Raw genomic sequence first — 17,529 nt, forward strand, 5'->3', positions numbered from 1 at the left:
TGCCCGGCTATCAAAACGAACACTTTGTTGGAGAAAAAATCGAAATGTCCGCCCGTTTTGTCCAGATGTCCGAGTGGACACATAGGACTTGTGCCCGTTCCGCTCGGACTGGTTGAGTTAGTGTCGATTTTCCGTCCGTCGTAACAGGTTCTCACCCTTAGTCAGGCTTAGTAATTTTTCCCCAGTTAGTCTATCTAAACGAAATAAATAAATAATCTTTTTATGTTAAAAGGAAGTGCTATGAGCATTTTGTAGGAGGAAGACACATGAGAAATGTATTATTACCCGACCAGTATGGCAGTAAGGAAGTTTCTTTATTTCTTTCCCGCTGTAACTATCATTCTCACGTGATCACTCTTAATGAATGACCCTCTCTCCTTCTCTCTCTCTCTCTCTCTCTCTCTAGAATAACTAACAGTTTATCATCTGTAATGTAATTGATCCCCCATGCCCCATCCCACTAGCCCACTATATCTTTAAATTCTCCTGATTCTATTTATGACACCTAAAATCACTCCACCTAAATCTCTCTTCATTAAAAAAATGTTATAATTTAGAAGAAATTTGTAAAAATAGATCAACAATGGCTTTGATTAATTTTCTTTTTCTCTTCGTAGAGTTTCTCTTGCTAAATGATGGTCATTGACAAAATTTCAATATGAGTTTTTCGACTTCTCAATCACTAATTTATTCTTATCTTCAGAACATATTATCACTAATCTATTTTTATTTTCAAAACAGATTTTAGGTAGAAATCTGAAATGACTTTGGATAATTACATTAGATGTTAATACGAATCATCAAAGACTCTATTTCTATTTAGAATCGGCCGCTTTTTTTCTTTTTTCTCAAATTGTCGGCTAATATTTTTTTTTTCATAAATTGTCGGCTAACCCTCTTACGAGTCCAACCAAGAAATTGATTGTTCCTTACTAGTAGTGAGATTACCCTCATTAACCCAACAACAACTACTTTTGAGTGAATTCAACAAAAAAAAAAAAAAAAAATAATACTTTTGAGTCAAGTTAAAAACTGCCCACCTCTTCCTCCTCTCTCCTCCCCCTCACTTTCTCTCTCTAGATTGTAGACTATAAAATGCATACCCAACTCCAAGTACTCCTAAAAGTTAGTCTTATAGAGTAGAGAGTTAGCCGACAGATCAGAACCACCGCACCAAGGCGGTGATGTCACCGGAGTAACTGGTTTTGCCGCCACTTTTGATGCAAATCGTTCTTCCTCCTCCTCTCTTCCACAATCAAACTATCATTTTCAGGCATCATCATCAATGTCTCTTCAAAAGAGATCATCGCCGAGTCAAGCCGAGTTAACTCGGGATCTAAAACAACGAGTCATATCTTGCTTAAACAAACTCTCAGACAGAGATACATACACAATCGCCACCGCTGAATTAGAATTAATCGCTCGGAATCTGAGTCACGACTCGTTCCCGCCGTTTCTTAACTGTATCTACTATACCGATCCATCACAGAAATCTCTTGTTCGAAAACAATGTGTTAAACTTTTAGGGTTTCTATCTCAAATCCATGGAGATTCTCTATCTCCTTATCTATCTAAAATGATTTCAAACATAATTCAACGACTTCGTGATTCTGATTCTAATGTTCGTTCTGCTTGTATTGATTCAATTACTATAATGGCTTCCCAGATCTTGAAACCCTCATTTTCAGTTTTCTTAAAACCCTTAAGTGAAGCGATTTTTCTCGAACAAGATCAAAATTCACAGTCAGGTTCAGCTCTTTGTCTTGCTTCAGCAATTGATGTTTCTCCTGATCCAGAATTGAATCAATTAGAGAGGATTTTGCCGAGATTGATGAAGTTATTGAAGAATGATAGTTTTAAGGCGAAACCATCATTGTTAACCCTAATTACTAGTATTGTTGGTGTTGGTGGAGCTTCAAATCATAATGTTTTAGTGAATTTGATTCCTTGTTTAGTTCAGTTTTTGAGTAATGAGGATTGGGCAGTGAGGAGAGCTTCGGCAGAAACCCTAGGAAGATTAGCTACTATGGAAAGAGATCTGCTTTCAGAGTTTAAGTCTTCATGTTTTCCTACTTTTGAGAATCGAAGATTCGATAAGGTTAAAAACGCAGAAACTCTCTGTTTTTTACTAGTTTTGTTGATTTAGGTCAGAGTTTAAGAGGTCTTGATCTGATTTGAATGTGTTCTTTTTTTGTAGGTTAAAGGTGTTAGAGATACTATGCAATTAATGATAGAAGCTTGGAAGGAAGTTCCTGATGTTTCTGATGAAATCTCACCACCTTCTCAATCAAAATCTTCTGCAAAAGGTAAAAAATTTACTCTTCTTTCAGGTGTCATTATTGATTGAGCTATATTTGGGTTTTCATTAGAGGATAAATATAATGTGAATAAAGAGGTTTCTAAATCGGTCTAACCAAATCGGACTAACCAAAACCGAATGCTTTTCCGCCTGAACGAAACTGAGCCTTGTCGATTTGGTTTTACTTCGGCTGGAACATTTTGAAAACGCTCAACTAAATCGACCAAATCTTACTTCATAAATTTGCTAGTTTACAGTACTTCACGTTATGACGATTTAAACTCAATATAAAGTTAAGTCATCTATGCATTTTACGATAATCTCTTTGAGATAAGAGTGTAAAATAAGCAATTTGTTGAAATTCACCTAAGCATTGTAAAAAATTTAAGAAGAATTTAACATTTTAATACAAGTAATATTTTAATCGGTTGGACCAGCCCGACCAAATTGAGTCGAACCAAACAGCCAGAACTTAATCAGTTGAAGTCTTAATGGTTCAGCTTCCGTTGAGACAAAAATGATCCATAACCAACCTATTCACTCCTAATTTCTAATGATTTGCTTTATTTGATTTTGAAGCCTGAAGTTCGATTTCTACCTTATTGTTGCTTTAATTCTGTCTGGTTGGCTGGTTTCTTTCAATCCTATTTTAGTTTAAGTCATGGAACCCTAAAAATTTTATTTGATTTATGTGGTTGGGTTTATAAATAATTGCAGAGAGTGGTAGTGATGGTTGCTTCCCATCTGGTTCTAGAAGGTCAGTTAACAGAGCTTATGAATCTCCAGAACCTAGGAAGAGATCAAGCCCAATACAGAGGTCCACTCCGCCTGATAGCTCGTCCATGTCAACTGCCAGGCAGAGAAGTCCTCTGAAAGGTAGTAGCTTGAGATCTACTCCAATGTTTCGTAAGCTGGATCGTAAAAAAACTACAAGTTCGAAAGTTGAGATTTCAGTTTCTCATACTCCCGTTCCAAAGGAAGTATATGATGATAAGCTGAAGGGAAAATATAGCGGAGTTGCAGAATCTGGGGACAATGAAAACGATAGGTGTCAAAAGCTGGAAGTAAAACGTTCCATATTCAACAGAAGTAGTGATGATAAGAATCAGAAATTTGGTGGATCTCGTGTAGTTCCGTTGCAGCACCATGAGAGTGTAGGATCTACTGCCTTAGCTAGTATTGCTACCGAGGAGCTCCATACAAACAATAAAAACAGTGAGGAAATGTCTTTGATTCGTAAGCAGCTTGTTCAGATAGAAACCCAGCAATCTAGCCTTTTTGATCTGCTTCAGGTGAGCTCCAAAAACTGAACGGTCTAAACTTTCTTACTCTATTCCGTTCATCTTTAGTCGACATATATATTGCTTTGAATTGGTGTGCTGAGTATGTTTGTGCTGGTAAGTTGAGAATATAATGACAAAATTATTCTACGCATGGAAGTAGAAATTTTTAGATTCAGGTTGTGGATCAAATACGCCATGTTGTTCGTATCTTTGTAATAAATTTTCACTGATAATTTTCTATCAGAGGATACTAATATTTTTTTAACTCTTTTTGTGTTGTAAGATATACGAAATCTCATTTCAAATAATACTGGACTGACTTCATTCTCCTATACCTTTTTCTCGAGTTCAGAAGTTCATGGGGAACTCACAGGATGGGATGCGATCTCTAGAGACACGGGTTCATGGCTTAGAGCGCGCACTGGATGAAATTTCTTACGACTTGGCTATATCAACAGGAAGGATGTCAAACCCTGAATCTGCAGGAAACACATGTTGCAGATTACCTGGTGCAGAGTTCTTAAGTTCTAAATTCTGGAAAAGATCAGAAGATCGATATTCAACTTCAAGGTTCTCTCCTTCTGGAGGTATGCCATCTGTGGATTCATTACGTAACATGACTGATAGAGATCGCAATAGTGAAAACAGTGTGCTGCCGACGAGTCGTAAATTCCGACCTCAGGGTGGTGGTGGATTTGTTGTCAATCCATTGGCAAATATTCATAACGAGTTAAGAGGAAATTCAGAGGTTTTCTCAAATGGAGTTCCAACCTCTATTAGAAAGGGATATTTAGTGTTTGGGTCAAGGATAAGTACCGGTTTTAGTGTTTAGGTCACAAGTTTGTCCGTTATAGGGTCTGGGTCACGGACTAACAGTTGACCCCTTGACTAATGACGATAGCTAACTACCGTCATTAGTCAACATGGTCAATGGTTAGTCCGTGACCCAGACCCTAAAGCCGGTATTTATCCTTGACCCAAACACTAAACACGAGCTGATGTGAGCCGTTCTAAGTCCCATTTGTTGCTGCCATGAAAACCGAGTTAGTCCCTTGAAATCCCAAACTCGAGGGTGCTTCCATGAACGTCCAAGCTGCTGCCACCTTCCATGAGTCGAGCTCAACTCCTTCTTCCTGTGTCGGCGTAAGCATTGGCCGGTCGGCCAAGCTTTTGCCGGTCATCTCTCTCTCTCTTTCCCTCTTTTCAAGCTCTCTTAAACCCTAACTCTCAAGAACCCTGGAAAACCCCCAACTTCAGAAAACCCTAGCTTTTCCCCCCTTTTCATAATAAAAGGTGAAGATCTGTTCATTTACTCATCTAACAACTTTCGATACAATTGCCATGGATTCACATCTAAAAAACAAGGTAAAATCAGATCTAGAATCTTTTATTAAATTAAAACAATTTTATCATCGATTACGTCTTGTTTGGAAACAAAGCTATCTTCTTCGGTCTTCCATAAACTGGAAAATCATCATTCGTTTCCGCCATGGCTAAATTCCAGAACTACGATATCTATGATATAAATATATCAAATGTTACTGATGATTCTGACTTAAAAATGCTTATTCTTCAAACAACAAAACGATTAGTTATTTTTATTAAAGATTTAGATCTATATTTGAATGAGAAATCAACATCTATAAGTTTATCAGGAATTTTGAATTTCATGGATAAAATTTTCTCTACTTGGTTGAAGAAAGAATCATGGTGATTACTATGAACAACAAAGACCAAATTGATCCATCGATTTTAAGACCTGAAAGAATTGATGTTCAAATCCTTTTTGTGATTTTAATGCGTTCAAATTTATTTCCGTCTTTGGAACGGCTCACAGCAACGCTATTTAGTGTTTGGGTCAAGGATAAGTACCGACTTTAGGGTCTGGGTCACGGACTAACCATTGACCCGTTGACTAATGACGCTAGTTAACTGCGTCATTAGTCAACGTGGTCAATGGTTAGTCCGTGACCCAGACCCTATAACGGACAAACTTGTGACCTAAACACTAAAACCAGTACTTATCCTTGACCCAAACGCTAAATATCCCTATTAGAAACCAAGTCGGCAGTGCCAGCAGGCTAGATATTTCTCCACATACCACTGGTATTTTCCCAGCTAATGTAACCAGCAGGTAATTTAAAACTCTAAAATTTATCGTCTTAGTTGTCAGCCAGTCTATAATTTTCTTGTTTGCTTTTTCGCCTTCTTTGATCAATCCTGTTTACATGGCTTGACATGACAAGTAAGCTGCAACTGTTGCCATTTGTTGAACATATACTACTAGTACTTGTCAATGGTGGGTATGGTTGTCGTGGAGTGGATCTGGGTGTGATTAAAATAGGGTAATGTACAATAATACTTCACATGCTTGTATGCATGATAATGGTTTCAGAACATTTCTTCTTCACTCTTTCTGATCTTTTTCCTCTTGTGGGTTTAACTTGCTTGCTGATGAAATCAGCTTTTTTAATTATTATTTTCTTCTTCAATTGGCAGATCATCTGCGTAGTTAAGGGTGGAATTTAGAGTTAATTTCTACGAGGTAGGAAGGAGGGAACATTGAGTAGGATCTGAAGCATTCTGCAATAAAAGAAGAACACAATAGATGATCCAGCGGGCAGTTCAAAGCAGTCACAAAGTCCGAAATTCTAAACCATTCCGATGTGCTATAAAAGATACTATATATATTCCACAAGCAATTCGCCTGTTTTTCATCCTTCCTCTGTTCTGGGTTCTTATAACTTCACTTTTGGGGAAGGAAGAAGAATGAAGCTGCTCTCATGACGTGTCAAATATCCAATTGGAGCAGAAGAGGCATCTTATATGAAAAAATGAGGCTTACGATCGTTCTCTATATCGTTTATTTACTCGGAAGATGCAATATAAGATGATACTAGTAATGAGTGGTCAAACGCAAGATGATGAAGGTTAATGTATTCAACATAAAACGATAGCGTTCGAAAGGGATTTAGCTGAACGGTACGTGTTTCTGCTTCTGCTGCATGAAAAGGAGTTTGATCGGTCGATTCTTCTTTAGCATGACGAAAAAGATCACTAAAGATTAGAAGATGGTCAAGCTTTCTAATTGGTTTCTGCCAGAGTTCCTATAAAATTCAGATTTCAGATTGAATGAGTTTTATGTGCAGCCTGAAGATTATGTGAGAAGGTCGTTTGTATATAAACTGAATTCCTAAATGTGTTCGTTCTTGTTACAGTTTCTTACTTCATTTTACTTTTTTGTCACTGCCTTGTTTCTCATGTAAATGTTTATATTTAATTAGGGATTTGCATCAACTTGGAGTTTCTGAGATTGAAAATCTGCCAATTTTTTTTTTAATCTTTCGTCCTCAAGTGTCAAATATGGTAGCCATTCATGTCCAAAACTAGCATATAAGTTCATAATATATCCTGGATGGATTGGAGACAGGCCTTAAAACATGGGCATTTTAGGGTACAAAAATTTTGAGAAAGAATTTTTTGGTCTCCTTTTGTCTAGTTTCCCTGAACCCTCTACAACATTCCTTCTCCACTAGTAATGGTTGTTTGGTACATTGCTATCTTCAAAAAAAATTCAAAATTTTTCATTTCAGACCACCACTGCCACCATTTCTCGCTCGACTAAATCTCTCTCTATCTTCCGGCAACGGAAATAATCCCTCAGTTGGTAAATTGACAACCACGGTAAGTAAATTGCTATTTTCACTGTTCCGGCAATGGAAATAATTCCCTTCGCCTCCACCATTTCTCCAATAGTAATGGTTGCTTCGTAAATTGCTATTGTTGACCATCTTTAAAAAAAAAATCAATCTCCTCAAACCACCTTCACCATTTCTCTCCCTCCCTTGGCTAAATCTCTCTCTATTGTCATTATTCGGCAACCGAAATAATTCCTTCACCAGAAACCCTAAAACCTCGATAGAGAGAGAAAGGAGAAGAAGTTTATTGCTCCGGAAAATTTGATAACCTACAATTTCTCTTTAAAACTTTATACCCCGCAAAAATTTCTTGTCTACCCAAAGCCCCAACATATAACATTAAGCCTCCATGATCTCATAGATATAGATTTTACAACTAGTATTTATTCGCATAAACAAGATGCCCAGGAGAAGAAAATTATAGACAGTGACTACAATTATTTCACTAGACTTATCTACAACCGTTGATCTCTTTCCCGGGATATTGAAATGTATAAAGAAGTGATTCTGAAAAAGAAACGAAAAACGTGATATAATATTCGCAACAGACCATCCGGCTAAAAATTGTAGCGGTTTGTCAGATACACTACGAAATCTTCATCTATGTGAAGTTATAAGAGGATAGTTCGACAGATTTACAATATTGAAACTAATTTTCTGATATTACTGGAGTAAAGGGTAGTTGGAGTTTACCTCAAAAATCAGCTTTCATGAACTATATGGACAAGAGTAATCCAAAGAGATGTACAAAAAGTATACTATGTTTGAACTTTGTCAAGTTCGGACACGGTAAGTTTAGTTGAAAGTGTGGCGTCCAATTTCTCGCCAATTAGAGTAATCCATGCCTGTAAGAGACGACACAAATATCAGTTGCCCGAAAATCTTTATGTTATACAAATACATGAATGATGGCCTCATATAAACAGAAGTCCTGAATTCTATAGAAAATGAGATTATGAGAAGTTGAAAAAGAGATATAATGAATATGTACCTGGTCAGAAGCTGTGAAGCCTCTCACGATATTACCACCAATTATTGCGATCCCTTTATTTCCGAGCGGCTGCAAGATGACTGCCTAAATGAAAAGAGAAAAAAGCAGATCAGGGGCTACTAGAAATGCATAAATGATCAACTTTAAGTACATTCTAAACTCTAAAGCATGGTGATTCTTCACAATATAGTCCAAAAACGAAAACGAGCTTAGAGCTCAACACCAAAACCAAATATAACAAGATAAGTTTCAGAGGAAGTTCAAGTTACATGGTTTTTTCCTCCTATTAGAAATGTGCTTCTACATGATAAAGGGTTGTACTATCTCCTAGCCAAGCATACAATTAAGACACTAGCACCATTTTAACATAAAATGAGATTTTAATGATTTACTTGATACACGGAAACTAAGAGTTATGGAGAAGAGAGAACCCGGAAGATGGAAATTTTTGTTACACATCGACCTAACCTCAAGTAGTTCTAGTCATTTACTTATAGCAGCATATCAAAATCAAGTTATGTATTTTTACCTGGGTGTTTGCTGGTAAAAATGGCAGCTCCGACCTCCCCGGGTAAAGGGACAAATTGGCCAAGTAGCTTTCTGCAAACAATAGCTAAACAGTTCATTCAGCAAGAAATTATAATTTGGGAAGCCATTCACGATTAGCAAAATCATTTTAGACTGAAGTGAACAAGGTCATGATATTAGCAAAACGTACGTGTTCCAGATTTCAATACACCTTTACAGAGTGGCCCTTCCATCAATTTTGGGGCATCTACGACTATAGCTTCGCCCTTCGCAATGGATGATTCAGCTGCCACCCCAATTTGCAGAAGAAAACTTCCTTCGTAAACAACTATCAAAGACCGGCAGCATGTAACATCTGACAGAGACTCCCAAAACCTGATGATTATCAAGGGAAGTTACTTTAACCAGACCAGATCAAGCTGCCATCACGACATCTTGATGAGTAAGATCAAAGAGTATGCGATAATCTGAATGACCGGGGTTCAGGAAAGTAGCAGATCTGTCTAGAAATCTCAAGGAAGTTTTGAACTGCTAACGAAATTATTATTCTTCATCTTGAGCTCAATTTGATAATTTCGATCAAGAAAATATGGATAAAAGAGAAAAGTACCATATTAACTCAGAAGCCACAAAGTGAGGAAGCTCTGAAGATATCCTTTCACAATCTACACCTTGAGGATGTACCTGAAACCAGGAGTTGAGTAGTAAAGCTAGGAGACAATAGAAAAGACCAATAAAGTAAAAAAGCATCAAACTGAGGTTAAAAAAATATGTTTCGAATAGAAAATATGGAAGGCTAACCACAGATATAGATTTTGGCCGTATCGACAGCCAGACCAGCCCAGCTAGAACATTGGTTACAGCCAAACCAAGTGTCAACAGATCCGCTCTTGACTGTGAACTACAAAGTATTAAAATGTAAAATCAAGCTATGGATTTTTTATCTCAAACTATGGATTGTTCTTCAAGTGACTATTTTTTTTGGGAAAGAACAAATAGATTCATTGGTAAAAGATCACCTCTCTAAGAAAGCTAACCAAAACTTACTACTGAAAAAAACACAAATTGTACCAAGAAAGGCTTACAAGCCAGCCAAGGCATCCCAATTTCTAACGAAATCACTAAATGTGGTACTTTTCTAGTGACTAATATTTCGAACAAATGAAGAAAACATATATGTAAAGATGAACCAAATGCAATTGAAAAAAATAACGATTGTATTCACATATGACATAACTTGTTATACCACATTCTATTTATTCATCAATCAGATATCAAATGCAACTGATGTATGTTGCAACTACAAAAGGAGGTTTAAGGATGCCACATGCAAAACCATGGGGAGCTATGCACATTCAATTCACGCGTACATCATTTGTAGCATTCTTTTGTACAGTTGTGTGTTATTTTCGTTTCTCATTGTCTGAATCTTACTTGCATGAATATGACTCATCTAAATCTAAATCAGTTGACTCAAATGGACCCAAACTAAACCCAAATCAGTCATTTAGACGAGTCACACAAAAATCAACATTCTCAAATCTGATTCGAGTCAATTCAGACATCTAGTCAGATTTCAGGTCTGACTCAGAATTAACACAAGCACTACCTAGTCTACCTTTGAATACTAAATTAGTGAGAGATCTCACTTTCATTAATCTTCTTTCTTGTGAGACTAGAAATTGACCATCTACTCTAAAAAAACACATCAACATCAATGAAACTTAACTCAATATCGAATTCACAATCGATCTTGTTTATGTAACATTTGCTAATAACACAACATACCCATATAGTTCATGAATTTTACAACATTAAAAAAATCACATAAATAAACAAAAAACACTCATCAATTGAGATATTTTCCAATACCCAAACTTAGATGAGTATGAAGATGAATATAGTGAGTACAATCATCTTTTCGTTCGTATCGATCAATCAAGATCAACGACTCAAAAACAATCCTAATTTAGATATATCATTTATCTTTTTTCATAAGAACCCCCAATTTATTAAAAAATACCCCACAATTCAAATTGCTGGAAACAGAACTAAAAACCCTTGAGTAAGTAAGAAATTACCTACTAGCATCAGCGACAGGGGCGATACCTGAAACAGAGCGATTGAGTAGAACAGCCAAGAGAGAGAAACCTCCAACATAAATGGGTAAGCTTCGAACAAAATCGTCGTTCTTAGAAACCCAATCACCTAAAAAATCTTGCTTAGGCTTTGGCCCTTTGTAAGTTCCATTGTTTTTTCCATTTCCTTCCTAAGATTAGAACTTTAGAGGTGTTCATAGCTATATAGAGAGAGAGAGAAATAGAGGAAGGGTAGGATGAGTACCTGCAAATTAGAAGAAACCCTAACGGAGCGAGAGAGAGTGTTGAGGGAACGGTGGAAGACGGGGATTTTTGGGGAACATGAAATTGGAGGGAGAAGAAGAAAGCTTCCCGCTTCCATCAATCAAACGCGCCTTTCTTTCTTTCTTGTTTGGATTTGGGGGTTTAAAGCGGATAAGACCAACTTCCGAGCTTTTAACCGTTTTAACTACATTTTTATACCTTTTTATTTGTTTTAATCTTACACTTCATTTACATTAATTTGAGAGGTCATCAATCATCATGTCTTGCCTAATTGCTTTATACATCATGCAAAAACACATTAATTTGCAAACGGGTGCATCTCTGGTTTATTGTTCGGCCTCTCTCTACCATATTCTAAAATCCCAAAAGATCGTGTGAGTTCGATTCTTTGAAAGAGATAACTACCTTTACGGTGCATTTCATTTTTTGTGTAGTCTCTATGGTTTAAGTGTTATTTTCGAAAATCATGTCATATTTTGTGGAAGTTATATGGTCATTTATCTTCTATGCACTAGTGTCATATGAGACAATGGAGGTAATGAAGTTTTATATGCAGACCGAGTCCATTGGAGAGAGATCTGAAACTTGAATGTGAGATCAACCCAATCGACCTAGTGAAATAAATGGGTCGGGATCGAATTTTGAAGTGCTATCTGAAATCATGCCCGAACCTGACAGGTTAGTATTTTCCCAAAATCACTCGTTTATTAAATGTCCACCCATTAAGAACAGAGAGCGAATGAAAGTGGTTCAACTAGATGGTAAAGAAGGATCACATGTTTAAACGACCTTCATTTATGATGGTTGAGCTTCTCAAAATTTCATTAAGTTCAAGTGGCCTACTACTCATTTTTTTTTTTTTTTGTTGAAAGAAGAAATACAAACAAAAGCACTACAAATTAAGATCCCACTTCATGTTGTCTATAGAGAGCCACGTTCTGGGAATCCTGTGTTTCCGTCCCCACTTCGCGAGAGCGTCAGCCAGGCCATTCGTTTTCCTCGGACTGAACTGAAATCGGATTTGCTCGAAGTGGTTTATTCGAGCTCTGATTTGTTCGATGTTAGATACTGATTGCCAGTTGATAGCTATGTTTCTGTCATGAATATGCCTTATCAGATTGTTGTTGTCGCTTTCAATTATGATGTGTTGAAGATGTAGCTCTTCCGCCCATGTGACAGCTCTAAGGATAGCTATGCTTTCGCATTCTTCCGCCGTTTGTCCCCTGATGCAATCCACTCTAGCCATCCTGAAATCACCGTTTGCATCATGGATGATGTTTCCGATGCCTGCCGGCGTAGTGTGGTTTTTGAAAGAGGCGTCCACGTTTATTTTGAGAAAAGGTGGTGGAGGTGGTTGCCACTGAGGCGGGTCTGCCTTCCTTTTAGCTCTAAATTGCTCAGGGATGTTTGTTATATAGCATTGGATTTGCCGGATAGTCTGCTTCGGCTGGATGTTTTTCTTGCCGAAACTTTTCTCGCATCTAGCTTTCCATATAAACCACATAATTTTTGCCAGAAGCTCGGTCGTTTCATCTTCCAACGAGGCCCAATGTGTAATCCATTCCGGCACGGAGCCAATCTCATCCGTTTTTATGCTGTAATAGAACCAAATTGCCCGTGCAAAGTTGCAGTGGAGAAGAATATGGGTAACAGTTTCCCGATTGTCGCAAAAGGCACATGTATGATCGTTGCCAATGTATCTACCGATTTTGTCTTTTACCGGAAGGCTGTTGGTGCAGCATTTCCAAAGAAAAAGTTTGATTCTGGGGATGGTCCCAATGTTCCATATGAATGCCCAATCTACCTTTTCCGGAGTTCCGGAGTCAGAACTAAGATGCCTATACATAGATTTTATAGTGAATTGCCCAGAGTTTGTGAGTGTCCATACCATTTCATCCTCCTCCGAGGGGTGAAGGTTGATGCCAAGGATCGCGTTGCCGATGTCCTTGTCGAAGTATCTTTGCAGCAGGTTTCTCTTCCAAGAATTATTGGCGATTAGTTGATCAACTGTATTTAGGGGACAATTTTTTAGGTTGAGTAGCGGTGGAGGGTGGTTAGGTATCCAGAAGTCCTGCCAGATATTGATGTTGGTGCCTTGGTTAATGTTCCAGAAGATAAGTTTTGAGAGGTTTCCGATGGGTTCGGCAAGCGATTTCCAGACCCATGAGTGATTTTGTTTTGGGGGGGTGGGTTTATCCGTTTTGGGGTAGTATTTTGCTTTTAGGAGTTGAGCCCAGGGTGCTGAAGGATATTTGAGAAGTCGCCAGCCAAGTTTACATAGAAAAGCTGCATTGTCGATGGCTGGTAATCTAAGTCCCAGTCCGCCAAGATTGCGAGGACGACAGATTGATGCCCAGTTAATAGTGTGAATGGATTTTGTTTTTCCCCACCAGAATGACCGTTGAATGGTCTCTATGCGTTTGCTGATGCCTTTGGGAATGGCAAAGCATTGCATCTGATATCGGGGAACCGCCGCGGTAATAGACGAGATGACTACAGTGCGGCCAGCTTGTGACAGTAGGTTAGTTTGCCACTTAGACAGCTTATTCTGAATCTGAGCCAGCAGAGGTTCGAAGGTCTGTTGTTTTTGGGACCCTATGAACAGCTTGGTTCCAAGGTACTTGTCTAAATTCGAAGCTTGATGAACTTTCAGTGATTTGGTAATGATCCTTTTGAATTTGGGGTGAGTATTTTTGGAGAAGAAGATGGTCGATTTGTTGTAATTAATTACTTGACCCGACTCGGACCCGAATACTGATAGGATGGAAATGAGGTTGGAGATGTTGTCCAGAGTGTTCCTCCCGAAAATAATACAGTCGTCAGCAAAGAGAAGGTGGTTTATCTTGAAGGTGGCTCGAGCAGTGGAAAAACCGATGAATTTGTGAGGACTATCAGGAGAGTCAAGCAGGCGACTCAGGCCTTCCATGGCTAAGGCGAACAGGAAAGGCGACAGTGGGTCTCCCTGCCTTAAGCCTCTAGTCACATTAAAAGCTGGGCCCGGTCTGCCATTGATAAGCACTGCCATTGAGGAAGAGGAGATGCAGGCGTGTATCATTTTGATCCATTGTGTGTCATATCCTAGGTTAACCAGAATGTCTTCCAAATAATGCCATTCAACCCGATCGAAGGCTTTGGACATATCCAATTTCAAGCCAAAAAAGCCCTTCGATCCACGTTTATTCTTGAAGGAGTGAGAGATTTCCTGACTGATGATAATATTATCTGTGATTTGGCGACCGGGGACATAAGCCGCCTGAAAGGGGGATATGATGTCTGGGAGGGTAGTTTTCAGCCTGTTTGCCAGGATTTTGGTGATGATTTTATAGGTTGTATTTAGTAGGCTGATAGGTCTGAAATCAGCTGTGGTTTGAGGGGCTTTGGATTTAGGTATGAGACAGATGTGGGTGTGGTTTGTAGCGGGAGGTAAAGTGGCTGTGGTGAAAAAAGTTTTGACTAGCTGAAGGATGTCTGGTTTGACGGTTTCCCAGTTTGATTGGTAAAAGAAGGGAGGAAAACCATCCGGGCCTGGAGCAGCATCAGTTTTCAGGGAGAAGGTGGAAGCTTTGATTTCCTCCTCGTTGGGAGATAGGATGAGGAGGTGATTTTGTGAAGCAGAAATCTGAGTAGTGAAAAGGTTTTTGATAGTGCTAGTGGGGAGTCGGTGGGCCGTGGTTGAGATATTTCGAAGGTTTGTCAGGAAGAGATTAGAAATCTCCTGGGAATCCAAGCACCAAGAATTGTCATCTCTTTTGATGTATGATATGTGATTTTTCCGGTTTCTGGTAATTGCTTTGGCGTGGAAGAATTTTGTATTTCTATCTCCCAGCTGAACATGTGCTACTCTGGATTTTTCCTTCCAGATACTCTCCTGCAGGTTGTAGGCCTCCTCCAGCTGGGTTGTGAGTTGAAGAACACCCACAGGATTATTCGAAGTCTGAAGCAGGGTGGTTAAGTGTTTGATTTTTTTCTCAATGTGGCCAAAGACCGTTCTATTCCACTGAGAAAGTTTGATGGCTAGCTGGTTAAGCTTCTGCTGAATCAAGTAGTTGTCCCTGGACCAGTGATCGAGGATAAAGGCTTGACATTGTGGGTGGGACATCCAAGTTCTTAGGAATTTGAAGGGTTTTGCACTCAAGAAAGAAGAGGAGTGGGTGGTAAGTAAAATAGGTAGGTGATCAGATCCCACCCCTGGGAGGTGAGTGATGCTGGAGGAAGGGTAAGTAGTAAGCCAGTCCAAGTTGGCGAGCGCTCTGTCCAGACGCTCTTGGATCAGTGTACCATGGAATTGCCTATTGGACCAAGTGAATTGTGGGCCGCTGAAGCCTAAGTCCTGAAGGCCCATATCCTGAATGCTGGACACAATTTTCCTAGCCGAGGGAGGGATAGGTTTAGGGGGACCGCTTTTATCAGACGGGTACATGATAGTATTCAGGTCACCAATGACAATCCAAGGAGTGGGTTGGGCTGAGGATACTTCTTTAAGGATGTCCCAGGGTTTTTGTTTGTCTTTGTTGTAGGGGCAGCCATAAAACCCGGTGATGAGTAGGTTGTTTGCCTGATCTTGAAAGTGAAGGGACACGTGAATCATGTTTTGTGAAGTCTGTAGAATCGAGAGGTCAATATCCGTTTTCCAGAAGAGGGCTAGACCCCCTGCTTTGTTGACTGGTTCAACTGTTACCTTCTTGTAACTATTATGAAGGTTGAGGAGCTTGTCCAGATTCATGTTCATGCATTTTGTCTCGGACAGAAAAAGAAGGTCAGGGTTGTGTTCTTTGAGGAGAAGCCAGAGGTGTTTTCGGTTTAAAAAGCCTCCACACCCCCGGACATTCCAGGCCAGGATGGTTAAGGGGCTCGGGTTTGGTAGGTTTTGAAGGGTGAAACCCGGGTTTCTCAAAAGGGTTTGACTAGAAGAGGTCATCTTCAAAAACAGCAAGGGCCGGGGACTGCCGCGAGACGGGGAGAAAGAAAAAGAAGGGTCCACCAACAAGCACACGAAAGACTAGAGGCACCAACAGGATTAAACCGAAACAAAAAAGACAATAACCACTAAAAGCAAAATAAATCTAACGGCACCCCGGTGGGGGCGCTTACAAAACCTGGACGTCCTGGTTCACTTCGCAAGAGGCACAAAAGGTGGGGCCAGGCCACCACACTATCACCCTCGAAAGGGGACCAGACTCTTGCAACTGAACCAGGAGATAACTAACAGAAAATAAAGGACAAAAAACAGAAAACTAACAACCAACCAAGCAAAAGCAGAAAAATAACTAAAAACAAGGAAACAGGCTGGACTAGACGGGTGGACTAGAGACCCCCACCACTTCATGAGCATTGATCATCTCCAAGCTTTGGTAAATGGCATTGGATTGGTCAAGAAGGTGCCTGGTTTCCATGTCATCCACCAAACGGGCATGCATACGGGATGAAGGGGGTGAGTCCTCTGAGGAACTGATCGAGAGGGGTGAGGAGTTGGTTCGAACTCGTTTTCCACTGGTGTTAATCCGAAGGGTTTCATGGTTATGGGCCCTCACTGGTGATGGTGGAGGTGCCCGAAGAATAGGTTCTTCTGGCCTAGGGTTTTGATGGTCTTCCTCTGTGTCCTCCATCGGCTCGTAACTGGAGTCGTCTTCGTCATCGGAGTTGGGGATTGGTTCTGGTTCTGGGCAATGGCCGAGAGGGTGTTCGATGATCCGACATGATTGACATATTGCTCCGGGAAATTTTTGATAGCTAATATTAATGGAGCATTCTCTGTCGGCAAAGAGAAGGTTGATGACAGCAAGGAGTGGTGTGCGAACATCATATAGAAAGTGAACTTTTATGACCTTGTTGTTGATGAAGCCCAAGCTTCTGGGTTTGATTTCAAGGATCTTCCCCATCTTTTCAAAGATCACATCCAAGTCTTCTTTGGCCTACTACTCATTGTATTGAAGTGTTCACGTCGACAACGTCTGAATGTGCCACTCTCTTGAGTAGCGGGTAAAGGCACACTCCTTCTGAAATAGTGTAAACTCGAGTCTGGATCGTCTAAGAACTGATAAACCTGAAGAATTTGACAGTCTTGAAAGAATTTTGGACACTACGATTTTGAAAGTACCTGCCCAAACCGGGGCGATAACTTTGATGGGCATAAAATTCTATAACTCGACCGAGGCAACCTGGTGAAGAGTAAGCCTGTTGTCACCCAACCTGCTTTGATTCCCACCGTACTTAAGCATGTAACTTTTGCAGAGTGACTGAAAGCTCGAGTAACGTCTCCTGACATTCGACTTCCAATCTTACACCAACGGTGGAACATAAGTACAAAAATTGTCATGTGTCAAATAGTGTAAAAAGCACAAAATTGTGATCGAATTCGAATAATTAA

General features: G+C 39.5%; 2 protein-coding genes across 3 annotated transcripts; one reads left to right on the top strand and one right to left on the bottom strand.

Moving 5' to 3' along the window:
* The first annotated feature begins 1,128 nt into the window (after positions 1–1,128).
* Positions 1,129–6,227, top strand: LOC147542922 (TORTIFOLIA1-like protein 3). Its single transcript, XM_086636335.1, has 6 exons — positions 1,129–2,098; positions 2,198–2,306; positions 3,017–3,591; positions 3,935–4,355; positions 5,632–5,716; positions 6,082–6,227. Exons 1-6 carry the CDS (start codon positions 1,286–1,288, stop codon positions 6,092–6,094), a joined length of 2,016 nt encoding a protein of 671 aa, XP_086492461.1. The 5' UTR covers positions 1,129–1,285; the 3' UTR covers positions 6,095–6,227.
* Positions 6,228–7,614: 1,387 nt separating this feature from the next.
* On the bottom strand, positions 7,615–11,348 carry CCB4 (cofactor assembly of complex C). Of its 2 annotated transcripts, XR_015223686.1 has the most exons (9): positions 11,143–11,348; positions 10,881–11,068; positions 9,601–9,700; positions 9,410–9,483; positions 8,990–9,174; positions 8,801–8,871; positions 8,272–8,355; positions 7,974–8,125; positions 7,615–7,787 (listed from the first exon to the last, which is right to left on the bottom strand). XR_015223686.1 is itself a non-coding variant. In XM_086636336.1 (8 exons), exons 1-8 carry the CDS (start codon positions 11,257–11,259, stop codon positions 8,039–8,041), a joined length of 906 nt encoding a protein of 301 aa, XP_086492462.1. In that variant the 5' UTR covers positions 11,260–11,348; the 3' UTR covers positions 7,615–8,038. The 2 variants fall into 2 exon arrangements, 1 of the variants encoding a protein (XP_086492462.1); XM_086636336.1 differs by having other exon boundaries at positions 7,615–8,125.
* Between the last annotated feature and the right edge of the window lie 6,181 nt (positions 11,349–17,529).

The sequence above is a fragment of the Eschscholzia californica genome, unplaced genomic scaffold (assembly GCF_041429995.1).
Source record: "Eschscholzia californica isolate CP2 unplaced genomic scaffold, dmEscCali1.0.p SCAF_4, whole genome shotgun sequence".
Taxonomy (NCBI): domain Eukaryota; kingdom Viridiplantae; phylum Streptophyta; class Magnoliopsida; order Ranunculales; family Papaveraceae; genus Eschscholzia; species Eschscholzia californica.